The sequence below is a fragment of the Lissotriton helveticus genome, chromosome 9, assembly GCF_964261635.1.
Source record: "Lissotriton helveticus chromosome 9, aLisHel1.1, whole genome shotgun sequence".
NCBI lineage: Eukaryota > Metazoa > Chordata > Amphibia > Caudata > Salamandridae > Lissotriton > Lissotriton helveticus.
The window spans coordinates 1,214,839,054-1,214,858,363 of record NC_136070.1 but is presented as its reverse complement, the minus strand read 5'-3'; the positions used below and the strand labels follow the sequence as shown (position 1 = coordinate 1,214,858,363).

Here is a 19,310-nt window from a genome sequence, read left to right as displayed (position 1 = left end):
GTCACTACAACGCATGCCACTACAACACAATATAAGGTAAGTAATGGGGAATAGTAATTTTTACCCATACGTTATCCAACACTTACCCTACTGTTGCACTCACTGGAGTAGGAATAGTAATTTTTACCCCTACACTATCCAACACTTACCCTACTGTTGCACTCACTGGAGTGGCAATAGTAATTTTTACCCCTACCCTATCCAACACTTACCCCACTGTTGCACTCACTGGAGTGGGAATAGTAACGTTTATCCCTACACTATGCAACACTTACCCTTTTGTTGCACTAAAAGTAATATGTGTTGTAATGGTATGCATTGTAATGGAATGCGTTGTAAATGTAGTTTCTAACAATAAGTTGTGAAGGCAAATGTAGTTTCTAACAATAAGTTGTGAAGGCATGCAATGTAAAATCATGCGTAGTTATGGATGTTGCGATCTAAAAACTGCATTGTAAAGGCATGAGTTGTAAATGTTTGCGTTGTAACGTCATACATTCGGAAATAATGAATATATACACAAGCATAAGACGGCTAGATTAGATTCTGAGACTTTCTAGATTTTTTTTTTAATTTGCTAAAGGAAACGTGTCCAGGGGTGGAATCAGGGGTATATTGGACTGGTTTTTGAGCCTAGAACAATAATACATTAGCTACATTTATAGCGAGATAAATAGTCCATGTTTGGAAGAGAATTTCTCACTTGGCATGAGATGCAGTAGAGCTGCCAGACAGCTACAAGGCAGCATTTAACTATCATGCCATACATGGCTCCACAGGCTAAGAAATGCAATGCATGAATTCACACTAGCACGGATAACACAACAGAACAAAAATAGTACTTACTGCTATTCCTTACACTTTCAGAATATTAACTTTTGTAACCCTATAAACAATACCTACGGATGTAACTGCTTGAAGACAGTGGGCGTGCACATTAGCACAGATCTACCAAACCTTCACCAATAAGCTTTACCCCTTAACATTATGGTAGGAGAGTTACAACATGCCCAGAGCTGAATCAGGAATCTCTGAACCTTTGTGGGGGAGAGCAGCTTGCGCTTAATGCAGGGGGCTGTGTGGACCTGCAGCTTACTGTAATTCTGTTATTTTGCCTTCCTCTAGGATCTTGGTCTCAAAGCTGCATTTGAGCACCACCAGTGTGCACCACAGAGTCTGGGCCTCCATCAGTCAGCTGAAGTAGAGGAGGCCAGCCCTGCCACTGAGCACCAATATCATAGATCTTCCAGTTCTCTCCGGTGTGCCCTGAACAGGGTTCTCAGGGAGCTGGCTACACACACAAGTTTTTGCATGTTTGGTAATCCAAGGGTCAGGGGGTACAAAAGTTTAGAAATTGATGAAGAAGCGTAGGTATTCAGTAGTATCATATAGGGGAGTAAAGGAGCAAAAGCCACCAGGTATAGGCCCAAGAAGACCCTGATGATCATTTTTGAGACCGTCGCCCTGATATACAGACAATGGACACGCATCATGGTAGTGGCGGGGTGGGGAGACAAACTCAGAGCAACACAGAGGGCCTCGGCAGAGTAGCTGGAGGTGAGCATCTCAGTAATGCTGCAGTCCGCCTTCCATGTGACGACAGTTCAGTGTCACTGTCGAGCACTCTTGGCATCCCGGACTGCCCTTTGGCAACTTGCCCATCCAAGACCACGGCCCCCATAGAAGGCTTACCAGCTTTGGAAAGCCTTCGGAGGTTCATCGGAAACCATGACAACTATTTTTCCACATCGATAAGGAGTTTCTGGAATGATAAGCACTGAGCAAGCTTAATGAATGGATCTGGTGCATTAGTGAGCTAAAAATGGGAGCCAATATCAAAGCAATCTTTGACTCCCGCCCAATGGAACTGGTATATCACATTGCGTCCCCACACATAATGGCCATCTTTCCAGCAGATCTTTCCAAACACTAGACCACTACTAGAGAATACTTATAGCACATGAAGATCTCTGCGGACAAAATCTGTGAGGGCCTACTAGATGACAGACTTCACAGCAAACTACGGTTCAAGGCCAACATGGTGTTTTCTTTATTACCCAATGGAGCTATTTCCCATCCATTTTTTAAAATATTAAATGTATGAGTTGACATCAAGCTCCCGCTTGAGTACTTCCCTCTTTGTTCCTACCTGCGCCATGCACACTGCCCAACACCAGTGACTGCCCATGCAGAACATTAGAGGGTACCAGCCACGTAAATTTACTTCTGTTTCCTATGGAGCCCACCGTTGGCATTGGCCACAGTGGGGCCGCTCACTCACCTTATTAACTCATCTTACCTGAACAAATTATCCCCTGTAAGTTAAGGAGTGTGCTCTTACCACTGCCTTCTGCACAACAAGCAGTCAGCAATCTCACCCTACATTGTCAAAAGGAAACTGCCTCGATTATCTCCCCACACCCAGAGAAAGCGCAATGAGTGCTAGGGGAACCAACAGACTATTTACTAAGCATAGGTCGGGAGAGAGTAGTCTTCATGTACTATACAACCTCAAAGTACAAAAATGTCAGAAAAAGTATGACTTCTTGAGATCTAACACAGAAACCATCAGTCTATACAACTCGAGGACAAAACTACGCAAGATCGACTTTCTCTTCTTCACCACTAATCCAGAAGCCTGGCCCAAACACCTTTCATGTCAGACTGTGCATAAGAAAGCCCTCAGAAATTTTAGGCACCATCAGCTTGACACCACCACCTTTTGCACCGACCCGTGGAAACTCACTATCAACACGTACTACAATGGCACCAATGTGAGGCAAGCCAACAAGAACCTGTTGGTTTTCCAAGTGAGGTTCTACAGCTTCAAAACTGTTAAACAGTGCATTGTTGGATCAACCCTTCCGACCAAATGACAATTCATCGGTTACTCCCCACACTTCCCCACAATCAGGATACTTTGCACTGTTGAGCACTACTGTACAATCCCTTGTCCAATTAACACTGTTGCAGCAAACCTTCACCAATTAGCTTTCCAATAGCATGCCCTATCACCAGCAGGCCCGCTCCCACCAATCATCTCCAACTGTTCGCCCCAATTTGAACTCTTATATAGAACCCCACAATGCTGAGGCTTTACTGCCTGGACGATGCAACTCTCCTCGACCTTCCCCATGTCTAGTCCTCACACTTTAACTTGGACTAATTAACATTCATTTACCCCCGAGAGGCAAGATTGATATTGATAAGCTTGTACCTGGATCTTATCATCAAAGAGCTGGCATCTCTGAAACATGGTTTGGGGACAATATTATCACCTCCCCCATAGATCTCCTTTCTCCACCAAAAAATATTACTGTAGTATAGACAAGGAAGAGGGAGGCGGGGTTGAGCTAGCTGAACCTACCAAAATGTCTTGCTTGGCAATTCCCAACATTACATTACTATCATTTGAGTGCATAGATACCAGTTGTACCAGTAACCCCAATAATTCCTTCATCGCAGTATCCGTCTACTCTGCCAATGATACACCCCTTCCTTCCAGAGTGAATGTATTGAACTCTTTTACATCTGAGGGCCAAAGCCATTAAAGTGCAGAATATGGGAGATTGTATCCTCTGGGGCCACAAACTTGATGCCAAACCTGCTATAGCCCGCCTCAACAACATGCAAGCCCTCGGCTTCAACCCAGTGATGCGCAGCCCCACAGATACAACTTGGCACACTATGGACTTCACATTCAAACATGCAAAACTGCTGACTTAACACTGCAAACCCAGAAATTGCTGGACAAGTCCTTTGTTTCTACGATCTTACACACCTATTATCCACTACCAGTCACACTTTACCTAACCACATCAGAAACATTAGAGTAGAGCTTTTTGAGTCAACCTTTATTGGCATAAAAAACAACCACTCCACACCAACCGACCTAGAAACACACACAATCTTCACCTCAACACAGTTCTTGTTCAAGATAGTCTAGCTTCTACCAGATCCAGAAACTCCAAGATGGACTTTATCTACTAAGAATGTTTCACTGAGGATCTTGCTGAATAGAACTCATCAACCCAAAACAGGAGAAGCAATGACATACGTCACAGACTGGTGAAGAAAAAAATCTGTTACAAGAAGACAAACTAATCCGGACAAAATGTTACATGAAAAGACCGTTATAGAGCTTTTTAATAGAGACAAAATGGTCTACTTTGCACAAAACATGCAGGACGCACTGAATCGGGTGAAGGAAATATTCAACCTCTACCAGGAACCTTCCAACCCAAAATTCCATAAAAGTGACCCTTGAACTTCCAAACAGCATTTCAAAGACATCCAAGAGTTACTTGAGGCCATGATATCCAACAACCACAAGTCCATTATCAACCCCCCAGAAGGGACCCCACTGCACCTAGCTCTCTACAGTCTTCCTTCAGATTGACTGAAACTGTAGGGAGTTTGATTTAGGCCATCAAAACAAAAATATATAAATCACATACTCACCCATGCCTCATAATTCTTACAACCATTTGCAGCAGACACGACACACCCAATCAATGCATCCATTCTCTCTCTCATACTTTCTAGTCCTCTTTAACATGACATTCAACCACCCGCTGATGCCCTACTCCCAACCCCCCCAAAAAACATATGCTGGGCCAAAAATCCTAGCCTACTACTAATCTTTTTCAATTCTCTCATTTATCAGTAAAATCATCAGAAGAGAGGTAACAAGACAGCTTCAAGACTTAGAGATGTGGAATTCCTTTTGCCCGATGTAGAGAACATTTTGTTTGTGGTCAAGGACGACAAGTTTTCATGTACTCTTGATCCTCTGGGCAAGTACGCCCAATTCCCAGTAGCACAAACACTTTGGCAACCAGTTTATAGTACCACATTATGGATCTGTGAAAGAGGTCTGTATGTCGCTAGGCCAAGGTTTGCATCCATAAGTATAAACTGTCCAAACCTGTGTATGGATTCATTAATAAACAGCATTTTCTGTTAGGGAGAGGCCTGTAAGGAAATTGTGATAAACAGGTGTACACATTTGCATACTCCTTGTCTAGTCAACCGTTTAAAATACTGAATACAATACAATCCTTCTTGCAAAGCTTGGACACTGGGCAGGAATACGTAGCCCTACACCTCAATAAGTCCATTTCTTTCCAACCAATCAGAGCTAAAGCATAAACAAAGTGTAATTTGATTTATTGACACACCAGTGTCTGTTGCTTTCCTAAGGAATTATCCCTTTTGTGCTTTCTCTGTATGCTCCAGGACTTAGCTCCCAAAGCAACACAAGGTCAACTTCCAGTTAAGCTAGTAATACACAAATCCACAATGACCTGGAAAACTGACCAGCCAACTCAGCCAACACCACCTCCTTCCTGCACTTCATTCCCACTGGAAGCAGGAGAGCTTCCTGTGCAGTGGATGGTGACAAGGCTAATTATCCAGAAACATGAAACCCCAAGTCAGTCTCACTACCATTCTACTTACCCTCAAGCCTCGCAAACCTTTTCACTTCACCAAAAGTAAAGAAAGTAAAGAACCTAGGAGCTGTCATAGCTGCCGACCCCTTGTTTGCGTCCCAAATCAACACTGTGGCAAAGTGCGTAAACAAGCAGTTACGGCTTCATCAAAACAATTCTCCCTCCACCCCACACAAACCAAAGGCTAACTGACGACGAGCTAAAGACCTTACATATTGTAAAAGAAAGTTAATTGTAAAATGGGACTCCAAGAAGGAGTATATGTTTGTAAATTTTTGGAGAGGAAGGTAATCTTCATGCTTCTTGAGGCTGAATAAGAAGTTGGTTGAAAAAAGCCCACTACATTGCCTGTATTGGGATTCCATTAGTTTTGATCCAGGGCGCCAGAAGCAATACTAATATAGAAGAAACACCAATGTTAAATCTCAAATTTGAGACGTCAAACATTTTAGGTTCTGCTGGACTTGTAATTCCCACATTTAGTGTAGGTTTCCTCCACATTTCTAACTGGAGACTTTCTGACAGTTGGTTGGCCAGCACCCACCTATGAATGAACAATGGAAGGTCGACCCTGCAAAAGAGGGATTTTTTTTTATTCCAGAAAGTTCCACCAGATGTTTTCACATTGTCCAAACCTTTCCCTTCTATGTTCCTAAAACGTCCTCTTACTTGTACAGCGTTAATGCATTCCTGGTACATATAACTTTTTCCTAATTGTATTATTCGGTCTGTTTCCATTCTGTGTTTATGTTTATATCTATGTTGCTCTTTTATGCCCATGTGAGCACATGCCAGTTTGTCCAAATGCAAAGACAACACTGATAGATCTATCAAAATGCTAACCCTGCTGCAGTAATGGTGGAATGAGTACATCACTTGAGGTGTAATGACAGTGAAGTTTTTTTTAGAATAAATGAGCAATGGAAGCTTGAGAAACATACTTGTATTCAGTATTTTCATAAAAGGCAGTGAGAATATATTTGTTTTTAAATTAACATTTGGAGAAACCACTTCCATCAGGTACTCGTTATCAATATAGGTGCCAATCATGTACACATCACACAAAAGTTTCTTACCTCCACATCAAACTTGGTCATGTCTGCCTTCCACTGAAAGTGTTCTTGTACTGCCCCACCAAAGTCCCTAGCTGCCTCGTTGGATGAGAAGCTGTGTTTGTCCCCTACTCGGTTGCAAGTGACACGAAATTTGAGCACTTGGCCATTGGTGTCACCTCCTTCATTCTCTTTGGTTTCCTCTTCTTCACCTTTAATCTCTGGCCCTTCATTCAACTGCAATGTCTCTTTCTGCAGTTTGCTTCCAACAGGCACATCATCAACAGGCATATTAAATGTAGCGTCACCTTGTTCAGCAGTCTTCACTTCTGATGATTCATCTTTCCCAGGTTCCTGCTTGCCCTTGGTAGAGTCATTAGCTTGGTTGGGCTTTTTACGCCTGGTTTTCTTTTTCTTCACACTGTTGTTGAGCCTCCAGACTTCCAAACCTCTTTCCCAAGGAAGTTTGCTGGCCAATTGTTGGAGATCTTCTAATGCAGCTTCCTGCCAACAGAAAACAAAAGCAGGGCATAGAACCATGGGAGTTTATTTGAATTTAGGAAGTAAAAAAGATTCTTATGAGAAAACATTGCAGATCAATTTGTAACTTTTATATGCAATCTCATGTTTAAATAAACTTAAAAACGTACTCTAATCAAACTTCTCAAATATAATGTGCACGTAATATCCCCAAACCAAAAAAAACTCCGTGTTAGAAATAGGGTTTCTGGTAAACAAGGGTATGAACCTAAGCCAGGCAGAACCCACCACTCTAGTCAGGGCAAGGGAGTTACACGCTGAGGATAACCCCTGCTCACCCCCTTGGTAGCTTGGCAGAGCACTCCGGCATATCCCAGAGGCAATGTGTGAGGCTTTGAGCAACACACTCACACAGCAGTGACACACTAGGTACACCACAAAAGAAACTCCACACAAGGTTATATAAAAATATCCTATGTATTATCCATAAAAACACATTAGATCACAATCACATATAATACTGTGCCACTAGGCACTCGTCATGACTTTGCAGGGAATACATACAGCACTTGGCCAATCGGACCATTGCCATAATCATCACAATTTAGGCTGACCAGTAACCACTGGTAAGATTGCACTTGTCACAGCACCGTTTGCATACACATAATCATCAGTGCACCTTAGTACACACTTGCAGCAGAGCATACATCATAAATACATCATGCCCACTTTAGACATATGCAGATTACCATTGGGGTGCATAGGGTGCCCGCCTTGGCAAGTAGCCCAACATGCATGTGAACATCAGGCATTAGGCATGACCATGTTAACTAAGCCCGATCCACAATGTGCAAGGGAAAGTGGATGCCACAATCCAGTAGTCCCTAAAGTACCAGGAACCCTCCTGGCACTGCAGGTACTTCCCTGTAGGGGTGGCGGTGATCCATTTGACTCCCCTCGCACCCCTTCCCCCCAGCACAAGGTCTCCAGACTAACCCAAGGTGCTGTACCGTGGGGTCAACTGCCCAAGTCATGATGAGGGCAGAGACCCGCTGCACGGCGCGCCAAGAAAGGAACAAAGTGACCCTCACAGGCCCCACTCACCTGTACCTCCTCAGGCCTCCCTGGTTTCTTTGTCGAGACCTACTGCCAATGGTTGCCCGCCTCTCCTGGCTCAGGCAACACACAGGGCTCTCCTCTTCTTTGTGGGAGCCCTGCCCCCAACCAGGCTCAGCCTCTGCCTGGCTTCCGGTTGCTTTTCTCTTTGGCAGAAAGTCTCCGGCTGGTCAGGGCCTTTCGCCCTGACTCCTAGACCGGCGGCAGCCCGCAACTATGTGGTGCAGCCACACCACTGTGAAGACAAAAGGGGCAAAACGCGGAACGAAGTCTCAGTCTGCCCCGCTGTCTCCGGCTTTCTTTTAAAATGCGGCCAGCCCACAACCAGGCTGAGCCCTGCCTGACTTCCAGCAGCTGCGTTAGTGCACGAATGCCAGAGGGAGAGCGCTCCGTTCCCTCAGCTCTCCCCTCCCACTACCCGGCCACAAAGGAGTGCTGTGCCACCCACGCTGCAGAGCAATGGGACAGCGCTCCACTCTGGTCACACAAAGGGAGCCCACTCCTTGGCAGAGTGTTCTTCTTCAGATCCAGTTCAACCAACATGGGGTCACAGCCCCAATACTAATAGTCCACATGTCTTTGTTCTCCCCTAGCACAGGGCTCTGAGCCCAGTTCAAACCAGTTCTGGGCACACTTTAGAATATCTTTACAAGTGCTTCTTAGTGTAAGCCTTGGCTCCAGACACACCACGTGGGTGGACCTGCCATCATTGTGGAAGGCAGACACAGCCCTATTCAGGTGCAGGTGATACTCCTCCCACCACTCCAAATGCAGACTCATCCTATTCAGCCTAGCGCGGAGTCGCCCAGGCAGGGCAGGACACACCTCAAACCCCCACCCACCACCCACCCAGGGAGTGGCTTGAGTGAATGCACCGCCCCTCTCTCCTCTCAGTCAGAACCAGACGGTCAATACACATCAGGCAGGCACAAAGACGCATAGCACACAGGAATGCCCACTTCTAAAAGTCTAGTAATATTACAGACCACCACCTTCCTATATCTTGTTACCCACAATATTGTGTCTCAGGAGGTTATTGCAGGGAGCATGTCCCATGTAGTAATGTAATGCAGATATGTGAAAGCCAGCACTGTAAGTGTAATTAAGTTTATCTTTTCGCTATGCTGCACACATTCTGTTCTCCTGGCCATGTGTGCTTCATAGGTGAGTGTTTAGTTTGACACGTTACTCCCTCTGGGAAAAAAACGTTCAACTTGATAACATTAATAATGTTCTATGCAGGACTCTGGTCTTCACTATTAAGTTCCTGATGAACTGTCATGTAGAGAGGGTGGTGACCAGCCTCTGGCATAATTGGGTTGCCAGTGGGCGGTTGGGCAGGGTGAAAAGTTGAGGGGGGTGGGGGGAGAGGGTGATAAGGGGTTGTTTAGTTGTTAAATCTTTTATGCACTAACAACTCTCCAAATGCACATTGCAATACATAACAGCCACTACACTGGGTCAGAGTTATCCCCAAAAACATGTCAGCACATGTAAACATAACCTCTCTAAGCTGTTGTAAGAGTTGGTTTCACTGGTTTCCTCACCTGGAATACTAGGGGCTTAAACAACCCCAAGACAAGTGCTTGCCTAATTTGAGAGACACCCCATCTGGGTTGCAATACAAATGAAATCCATTTCACCAAAACAACTGTAGTGACAATAGCTAGATGTTGGGTCTCAATTAACCATTCATTCTCATCTTTCTCCAGGGAGTGGTCACTGTAGTTAAGAAGGGTACCCCTTCTCCCCTACACACTCAATATCGTATGACCAAGAGAGATTTGCCACTGTGCAAGGCACTGTCTTTAGGAAACATAGAATGGATGTGAACACGTACAGTCTGAATATAGATGGCCCAATTTAATATGAAGAATTATGGAACAAGGTACTCATGCAATATCCTCGGACAATAATATGGGTATAGCTTTAATACTGCTTTAAACCCTGCACAGGATAGATCAAACACCTCAGAGAGACACGGAAGGTGGCTGCGTCAACACATAATGATCAACTTGAGGTGCATAAATGTATAAGATCGACGGAGAAATAGGTACCCAACAGCACTGAGGGCTACATTTATGTCTTCTGTACATTTCTGCTTGTCAAAGACTACTGGCTGACCACTAAGGACGTCTAAAAATGGATGTAATCTGTTCAATACTTGGCGAAAACTCTATCAGACCACTCACCCAATTTGTTGAGCTTGGAGTTGCCTGATACATATCACCTCGTTCACACAGAGGTTACACACTTGCCGACAGATGCAATATTTAGGGATGAAATCAGAGTAGAAATAACTGAATACTTCACTAATCATATGGGTACAGTAGACAGCATGTGCACAATATGCCTGTATAGCAAAGCAAAGTGGGATCCTTCAAAAAACTCTTATGGCACACATAAGGAAGCTAGAGAAAAAGGCAAAAACAATTATCTAACACTGACCTACCTGATTCTGATTATGGACAGGGTCACAAATGAGCCAGTTCAAAATGCTTACTAAAAATGTTTTAATTAAATATTCCATTTTCTTTAAACATATCTAGAAAGATCTAGAGAAACAACTTTTCAAGGAGCATCAAGTAAACTCATAAGTTGCCCAGGCCCACCTGGGCAACCTGAATTCTCTCACTCCCCTATATCTATGAACATAATCTTAACTTCTTTCCACCTCTGTCACGTATGTATTCCAATTGTCAGATAGGTTTGTACACCACCAATACGCACACACGTCTTCAGTCTGTGAATGTACAACAGTAATATATTTCAAAATAAACTGCTGTGACAGTATCGTCAACATCAAAGTTGAAGTGACTGGTGATACCACCATCAACAATTAATTTTCCTTAGAAATCCCCTCCACCAGGCCCCACTGATGTTACCTGCACGGACCGCGGCTGCCATTATGACCACCTAAAACGCATGGATCACAAAAATAACCGCCAGGAATAAAAATAACAATTGTAGGTTCTAATAGTAGGACTTGAAATATCCATGACAAAAAAAACGTGTCTGGATGTCCGGTCTCCCATGTGGTTATGACTGACATTTTTACTTCTCAAAAGAGCCACAAAAATAAATCAGAAATTTACTTCTGTAGGCTTAGTTATTCATTTGAAGCATATTTCCAGCTTTTTTGGAATTCAGAAATAATTGCCGGGTATCTGATACAGGTGCAGAATCGCAAGAGTATTTGAATGCCTAATCAGGCATGCACAGAAATATGTAACACATATACATTTGCACAGGTGAAAAAAGATCTGCCGCAGCCAAATATGTTCCAAAATGTAAGAAGCAAAATAAAATTATCCAAGAACTACGTTTTCAGATCAGCTGCAAGTAACTCACCTTGGTATCTTTGAACTGGTAATCTGTAAACTCTTCCACAATAACAAAAAGGTTATCCACTGATCTTAGAAGATGGACCTAAGAAAAAACCAAAATGCATAAAAAAACTTCGTTTTATTCAGCGTTGGACGGTATTGTTGGTTACTCTTTCAAACAATCAGAAGTCCTAATACCAGCTAGTAAGCTACAAACAAAGAAAAATAAATATTTTCAAAAGAGTACAGTTCGATCAGGCAGAAGATATGTAAGGGACGACAAATCCCAAGAGATGTGAACATAATAAATAATCATACTAACTTGTGAAAGACTTTCCACGGAAATGTCAAAATAGATTTTTCCTCTGTCTTTGCTGATTTTGGAGACAGATCCCAGTTTCTCCTTAACTTCCTCAGCCGCCATGCTCTCAAAGCCGGTTGGAACTGTGGCACCAATAGTGACGGGACTGCTGTGGAGACTATCTAGCTGTTTTTCCTCATGGTGCTCAGCTGCCGGTTCACTGGTTTCATTCAGTGTCACTTTAGCTAACACATCAGTGGCTTCTTGAATGCCAGACATTTTGACCTCACACATTCAGTTCAGCTCGAATGTGCAGACACTACAAATTGGACTCTGTATGAAAAAATATAGCAATACAAATTGGACTCTGTATGAAAAAATATAGCAATGCAAAAGTAAGAAAAGTAAAGTTTACGAAATATGAATATATATGAAATCCCTATAGCAACAATATTATTTTGCTAGGGTAATAAAAGAAAAATGATAAGCACTATTCTGAAATACAACAAAAATCAATATTGTCTATCATTTTCACATAAGAGAACTGGAGATGACCGCAGTAATTAATAGATCAAAATGTATTTATTTCACTGGAACCTGCATTCATTTCACACAAACTTATAGGAAATAACAGTTAAAAAGAAAACCTCTGTAACGTCAGAGGAACGAAAGGTGGGCAAGGTGACAGATATAGAAATCTATACTACTATTATAAAGAGAGAACTTTGAACCTTTGAGGTGGGTAAACTCAGGAACCACAGCACCAATCCAAACACCCGATACATCGTTGTAATTGTCAGGGTCTGCAGATGGACATAGGCTATATAAAAAAATAAAATATACGTTCTTTAAAATATTTACGATTTTAAAAAAAAGTAGTCCCTTGGAAGTAGCGCCGGCCGCAGATTGCTCTGAAAGCTGTCAAGGAGCGAGCAGTGAAATGGATGCAAATAAACGTGCTGATCTGAACTTCGTGTGGCTTTGCTTTAATTTGGGGCTTCCTGTTTAGACTATATGGATATCGGCTGTTTGCCCAGTTGAGAAGCGAGGCCCACCTTACGAAGGGTTCGTGCAGGCTCTGAGAAGGGGCTTGCAAAGACGGAAGGAAGACAAGAGCAGCTCCAATGCAGGTGGTGCTGCCTTGAGCACTAATTCACTGCTGCAAAGCGTAATCTGAGGGCTTACAGCGCTTTACTTTACTCCACTTGGTGAATACTTGGTTCAAATTGCAAGGACTGTTGAGTGGCCCCACTGTGGGAAGAGGGCCAGCGTACTACAAGGCACAGAAGGCTTTGCGATTTAGCCACGCCCACTGTGGCAGGGGCCAGTGATTATATGAGCAGACGCGGCCAAACACTGCTCTTCCAGCCCTTCGTGAACAATGCCTCTGAAGAAAGGGTTATTTCCTGAAACGCGTCAGGCTTTACATGTTCAAAGATTGCTCTGAAAGCTGTCAAGGAGCGAGCAGTGAAATGGATGCAAATAAACGTGCTGATCTGAACTTCGTGTGGCTTTGCTTTAATTTGGGGCTTCCTGTTTAGACTTTATGGATATCGGCTGTTTGCCCAGTCGAGAAGCGAGGCCCACCTTACGAAGGGTTCGTGCAGGCTCTGAGAAGGGGCTTGCAAAGACGGAACGAAGACAAGAGCAGCTCCAATGCAGGTGGTGCTGCCTTGAGCATGAATTCACTGCTGCAAAGCGCAATCTGAGGGCTTACAGTGCTTTACTTTACTCCACTTGGTGAATACTTGGTTCAAATTGCAAGGACTGTTGAGTGGCCCCACTGTGGGAAGAGGGCCAGCGTACTACAAGGCACAGAAGGCTTTGCGATTTAGCCACGCCCACTGTGGCAGGTGCCAGTGATTATATGAGCAGACGCGGCCAAAAACTGCTCTTCCAGCCCTTCGTGAACAATGCCTCTGAAGAAAGGATTATTTCCTGAAACGCGTCAGGCTTTACATGTTCAGAGATTGCTCTGAAAGCTGTCAAGGAGCGAGCAGTGAAATGGATGCAAATAAACGTGCTGATCTGTACTTCGTGTGGCTTTGCTTTAATTTGGGGCTTCCTGTTTAGACTTATATATATATATATATATATATATACTACTATGATAAAGCAAGAACTTTGAACCTTTGAGGCGGGTAAACTCGGGAACCACAGCGCCAATCCACACACCCGATACATCATTGTAATCGTCAGGGTGTGCAGATGGACCTAGGCTATATAAACTATAAAAATATGCGTTATTTAAAAAATTTACCTTAAAAAAAAAAGTAGTCCCTTCGAAGTTGCGCCGGCCGCGACCTGCGTGCTGACGTCAGGAGCGCGGGGAGGAGCGGCGTCCAGGAGCGGCGGACATGGCGCGGGGAGGAGCGGTGACGAGCGGCGGACAGGCGGTGAGGACCGGCGGACAGGCGGGAGGAGCGGTGAACTGAGGAGCGCGGGGGAGGAGCGGCGGCTGAGGTAAGTCTCCGGGGGACCCACGGACAATGTCGGGGTAGGCGGGGGTCGGGGCAGGCGGGGGTCGGGGCAGGCGGGGGACGGGGCAGGCGGGGGACGGGGCGGGCGGGGTCCCGGGCTGCTGGACAATGTCGGGGCGGGCAGGAGTCGGGGAAGCCTGATTGCTCCCGGACAAGGTCGGGACGGGCTGCTAGTTTTAAATAAAAGGAAAATTCAGAATTTAATTTTTTTTCTAAATGTTAATTTGCATTTGTAAAGCATTACTTCTGCCAATGCCTTGACTTTTAGCATTGTATCGTATATTGCAAAACAAAGTTTGTGTCCAATCTAGCACAGACTTCTTTTTTACTCATTCCTGTGTCTTCTTGACCAATTTTTATGCTGCGCTGATTCAATGTCGCCTGGTCCCTGAGCTTATATTATTTTATTTAAGACTCTCAGTCGGTCAATGTCCCATGAGATGGTACTCGCCTGTCGTTGACCGCCAAATAGTGGCACGGCGTTGCAGGGATTTCAAGTCAATCTCTGAGGCACTTCCAGACTGTAGCATTCCTTGTTACCTACGCTCCTTCCTCTACTACAGTTCATTTACTTTATGAAGAAGAGTAGCGGGAACTTCCTCGAGCTGTTGGTGCACACATTCAGGGCTGCATTGGATTGGAGCATTGGCGTACATGGGTTGGCACGGACGCACTGACGTCACCCGCTTATTAGCCGGTGAGACTCCACATGAACCTCGTCTCCCAGCATCTCGCGACTCCTGGCCTCCGGTCCTTGGTCCCCGGCCCCTAGTTAGGGTGAACAGACATCCCAGAAGAAGAACAAAGTTGGGGTGAGGGCTCAGCAGTTAGACCCTATGAGGAAGTAGAGTGGGTTGTGCAATCAAAAAGACATCTTCTCAGACATGGAATGTGTTTTTAATAGATCATACATCTTATCTCTTTTGAAATTAATTCCACAATGATCAAAAATACCTTCTAAGGATATTTCTTTGGTGGTCCTCCCCAAGGCAAGTGAGGTGGCATCATCATGGCCATGTGCCTGGGTTTATTTTTATTCCAGAATCATGGCGGATGAAGTCATGGACTCAGTGGATGAACTCCGAAGGTCTGGCTTTGATGTATATGATTCATTTATTTAGAGGCCTGCCCCATCTGCAGTGTTAGGGACTCAGGAGAAGATCCAGGGGGGCAGGTGGAGGACCTGTATTGTATCAACATAAGTATGTCTCCTTGTTGAGTGGTGCAGGGCCTGTAAGCCTGTATGAAAATATTTACATAATGAAATCTAAAAAGCGAAGGCAAATTTTTTAAAAACTGAGAAAAAACTGTAAAATAAGCCGATAATGCTTTTGAATCGGTTACGGGGGCATAAGTGAAAAAAATTGTTTTTAGACCCCTATTTTTTAGATCCTGATGATATAGGGGCAAATTCCGTTTCATAGAATATTGTGGGCCTGAAAAGGAATCTAAAATCATTTTTGGAGGTCATAGAGGATAGAAATGCTATGATCATGGCATTGCTGGAGACTTGGGAAGAGAACAAGGTGCGGATGAGTGATTATAAAGTGTTCAGTACCGGTGCAGTTAAGGGCAAGTTTGGTCGGCCCGCTGAAAGACTTGCAGTAATGATTAGTGTAAAATAGGAGATTGAGGGGATGTTACTTCAAGAATATACACATTTCCAGACAGTTTTAGTGAGTGGGATATTACCTCCTAACCAGGGTGGAAAGGAGGCAAAAGTCTGCTCAGATTTTATTTTAATTATTATTTTAACCCAAATAAAATATTGGATAACCAGTTGAAGGAGCTTATGGACTTGAAAGATAGGGTGAGTTTAAATTTCCCCAAAGTTGCCATCTTGATGATGAGAGATTTTAATGCTAAAATTCCTTGTAACTTAGTAAAGGATGAGTTTCATAGGGAGAAAGAAAACACCCTGGGAATCCCACATCATCACTTGTAAGAGATGGGAAAGGGAGGAAACGTGGCCTGTTGCTCCTCAGTTCAAATAGTAACTATTGTGAATGGCAGATGTGTAGGGGGGGGGGGATCAGCCTGCTCAGTGAACCGTTGACAATGGTAAAGTGGCTACATTAATAGACTTTCTGTTTCCCTCTGTCAATCTTCAGTCCCTCTTTGGGATCTCCCCCTAATCTCAAAATCTTTACAATCTTTTGCAACTTTCGTTTGGAACTTAATTGAACTTCCAGTTTTCCTATGTCATCCTCCTTTCTTAAAGCTTCTGTATGTAGTTGATCATAAGGTCCTGCTTTCTGACGTTGTCTGAACTCAAAGTTCCATACTTCTCAAAAAAATTATCATACTGTTTTCTAGCCTTTTCCCTCATCTGAAGAAGAACAATTGTTGGGTTTATTGCATGTTAAGTGTGCACTATCTATCAATTTTAAAAGATCCAACAAATTCAAAAGTGCAAATTCTAAGATATCCGAGACGATAGATGCAGTAAACAATTTTGTTTGCTTATTCAAAGTTGGAATATTCTGCACCAACCAAAGTGCAAGTATTTTGCACTACAGTGTTACTGCTTCTCAGGCTCAATTTCAAGGTGTTTCTCTGGATAAGATTTGTAGAGTTTATAACTGGGTTTCAGAACACACTTTTATGAAATATTATAAACGTAATAGAATATAGAATGTTCTGAAAAACTTTGGGTTTGTGACACACAGCAATCTGCATAACTAGGCCCTAGGGGTTACATAGCGTTTACGTTTTAGATAGATTTGATCTTTCTGTAATTAAGTCCCTGGGCTTTGCATCATTTTAGTGATTGTCAAAGGCAATATTGTTTTGTTATATTTCATTAGTAATGATGTGGACCAGATACAAAGACATTACTTATAGTCCTACAGGTCCCAGCCAATACAACCAGCGCGTTCCCCTTAGGTTCAGCCCTTTGCCAGAGTTTTGGATTACCAGAAAGCTATTTTCTTATAGTACACAGCTGAGGGTTGGTGGGGTTTGTGACAAAACATTCCTGTTTTATTTTCGGTCGTGAGACTGGAGTCTATCCTAAGAAAGTACAGGGACGAGGACAAGTAGGACTTTGAGCAATGAAGAGAACTGATGAGCAGTCAATACTCCAGACCGGCTGTTCGCGGCACATTTCAGCAGCGAATCTTCGACTCAAAGAGCAATCAGAATCAATACTTCAAGGCTGGAGATTTCAACTTTATTTCTTCTAAACACTTATTGACCTGATTGCCATGTCCCGCAAATTTACAATGCACGGGGTACATACAATTAAAATAAACACACACAATAAATTAGAACGACACGTGTGCTTACTAAAAACTCTGCAGAAATGAAAGCTTGCAAACTAGAAACGACATATGATATGTTTACTAAAAACTTAGCAGTTATACAAATCTGTGGGAAGGCACAATGACGAGCATACATGCCTGCAGACTTCCTGAACAAACCGGCAGTTTCTCAAAATTGGGCCTTACCTACCGGCAGAGAACCTCACCAAAATCCGATTGCCTCAGCCTTGCCGACTCTAACCGACTTCCATACAGGAGGCAGAGAGAGGCAATCGGAAAACTGGTGCACGATGATTGAGACTGAAGGGACACCGTAGGAGGGGCTTGTCAAATGCCCCGCCCACTTGTTATGTGATTGGTTAGAAAAACGACCTAACTGGTACAGACGCACCGCATAGAGGCGAGCGCCTGCCGCCCCGGAAGTGATCGTCCTGCTGCGAGTGAGCTTTCCTGTTTACTACGCACGCTTCGTCATAACTGTCAGAGCTGCTGATATTGTTAGTCAGGGAACGCCTGGGAGAGGTCTTCATATGGATTGGGTGGGCAGAAGCATCTCCGGCCGGGAAAATATTTCTGCCGGAGACGGACATGCACATTAAGTTGCATTGGGGTGAAGGCAAATTCAGAAAAGAAGTTAACTATTCTTAGGTTTTAAAAGTCGAGAGGCTATTACCTAAACTAGGAGCATCGGCAGCTATTCCGAGACTAAGTACTGGGGCACAAGTCCTAACAAGCATTTGCAATGCAATAGGTCTCGAATTTACGCGAGTTTGAGCTATTGACATTGCAAATAACAATCCCTTTTATTTTTGATTCGTTTTTAAAACATAAATAGCTTAAACTGGTGTAAATGCGAGATATATTGCATTGCAAATGCTTGCTTTCTTTCCCAGCAGTCCTGAAATCGGAAATGTTAAAATGTTTCTGACGCACTGGAATCGAACTCCATACATGCCAGCAATATTTGTCTTTTTAGTTTTCAGCAACAACCACATGCTTTGGGGGCTTGTTGCTGAAAAACGAAACGAAATGCCAAGGGGGCCAAAAGTATGGATGCTCACTCTGCATTCAACAGTGGGATGGAGGCCATAATTTGGGGGTAGGACTTGAAGAGTGCCGAGGTCTAAATTACTCCTTACAGCCCAGGGCACAAGTCGTAAAAAAAGAAGTGGGGGGACGCTGTTCTCGGAAGTGACGTCATGACAGGAAGTGACGTCACGAAGGGTGCCGAGCTCCTCGTCCCAGAGAGGCCAAAGAGTGAAGTCCAGCTGTTTAGCAGGGGGGGACGGTGTCCCCCTGGTAAAATAGTGGGGGGACGCCGTCCACCCGCGTGGTACCCCGACTCGAGCCCTGTTACAGCCACATGCCTCATTTTCCTTTAATGTTAAATTATGCAACTCCTACCACCCTTTTGCAGTTTATGGTCTGCACTCTTGCACATTAAATGCTTCAGAAACCTCCCAAGTGGCATACGAAAGAGGGTGGTTACATATTAAATATGCTTTGGCTTCTGTTCTCAAAAGTTTTGTTAGGCGGTGAGGTATGGCAGGAGTTTGCATATTGAATACGATTTAGTTGCCATATTTTTGCAATGGTTTAGTTTGGTGGGTGGGATGGTCGGGCATGGCAGGATGTTACACCTTGAATGAGTCAGCTGTTATATATATTCTCAACGGTTTAGTTAGGTGGGGGGACTTGACGGCAGGTTGTGTATTGAGTAGGAGTCTTGTGTACTTTCACATGCCAGTATATGCTTCAGAATTACATACCTGGAGTCCTCAATTGGGATATTCACATCTTTTCTTTTCAATCTCTTGTTTACCTTTCCTCAGTCTAGAC

At 43.8% G+C, this 19,310-nt stretch overlaps 1 protein-coding gene across 2 annotated transcripts in view; it reads right to left on the bottom strand.

Annotated features, from left to right (window-relative positions):
* The window catches only part of THUMPD3 (THUMP domain 3 tRNA guanosine methyltransferase), an 86,136-nt gene extending 68,338 nt beyond the window's left edge, over positions 1–17,798 (bottom strand). The window contains exons 1-4 of one of the 2 annotated variants that reach the window (XM_078661679.1): positions 17,658–17,798; positions 11,750–12,061; positions 11,453–11,530; positions 6,530–7,009 (exon numbers count right to left, since the gene is read on the bottom strand). In XM_078661679.1, the coding sequence (XP_078517805.1) occupies positions 6,530–7,009; positions 11,453–11,530; positions 11,750–12,022 (831 nt within the window). In that variant the 5' untranslated portion in view covers positions 12,023–12,061; positions 17,658–17,798. The remainder of the gene's footprint in view (positions 1–6,529; positions 7,010–11,452; positions 11,531–11,749; positions 12,062–17,657) is intronic. The other variant, XM_078661678.1, reaches the window with a different exon arrangement.
* Positions 17,799–19,310: the final 1,512 nt, after the last annotated feature.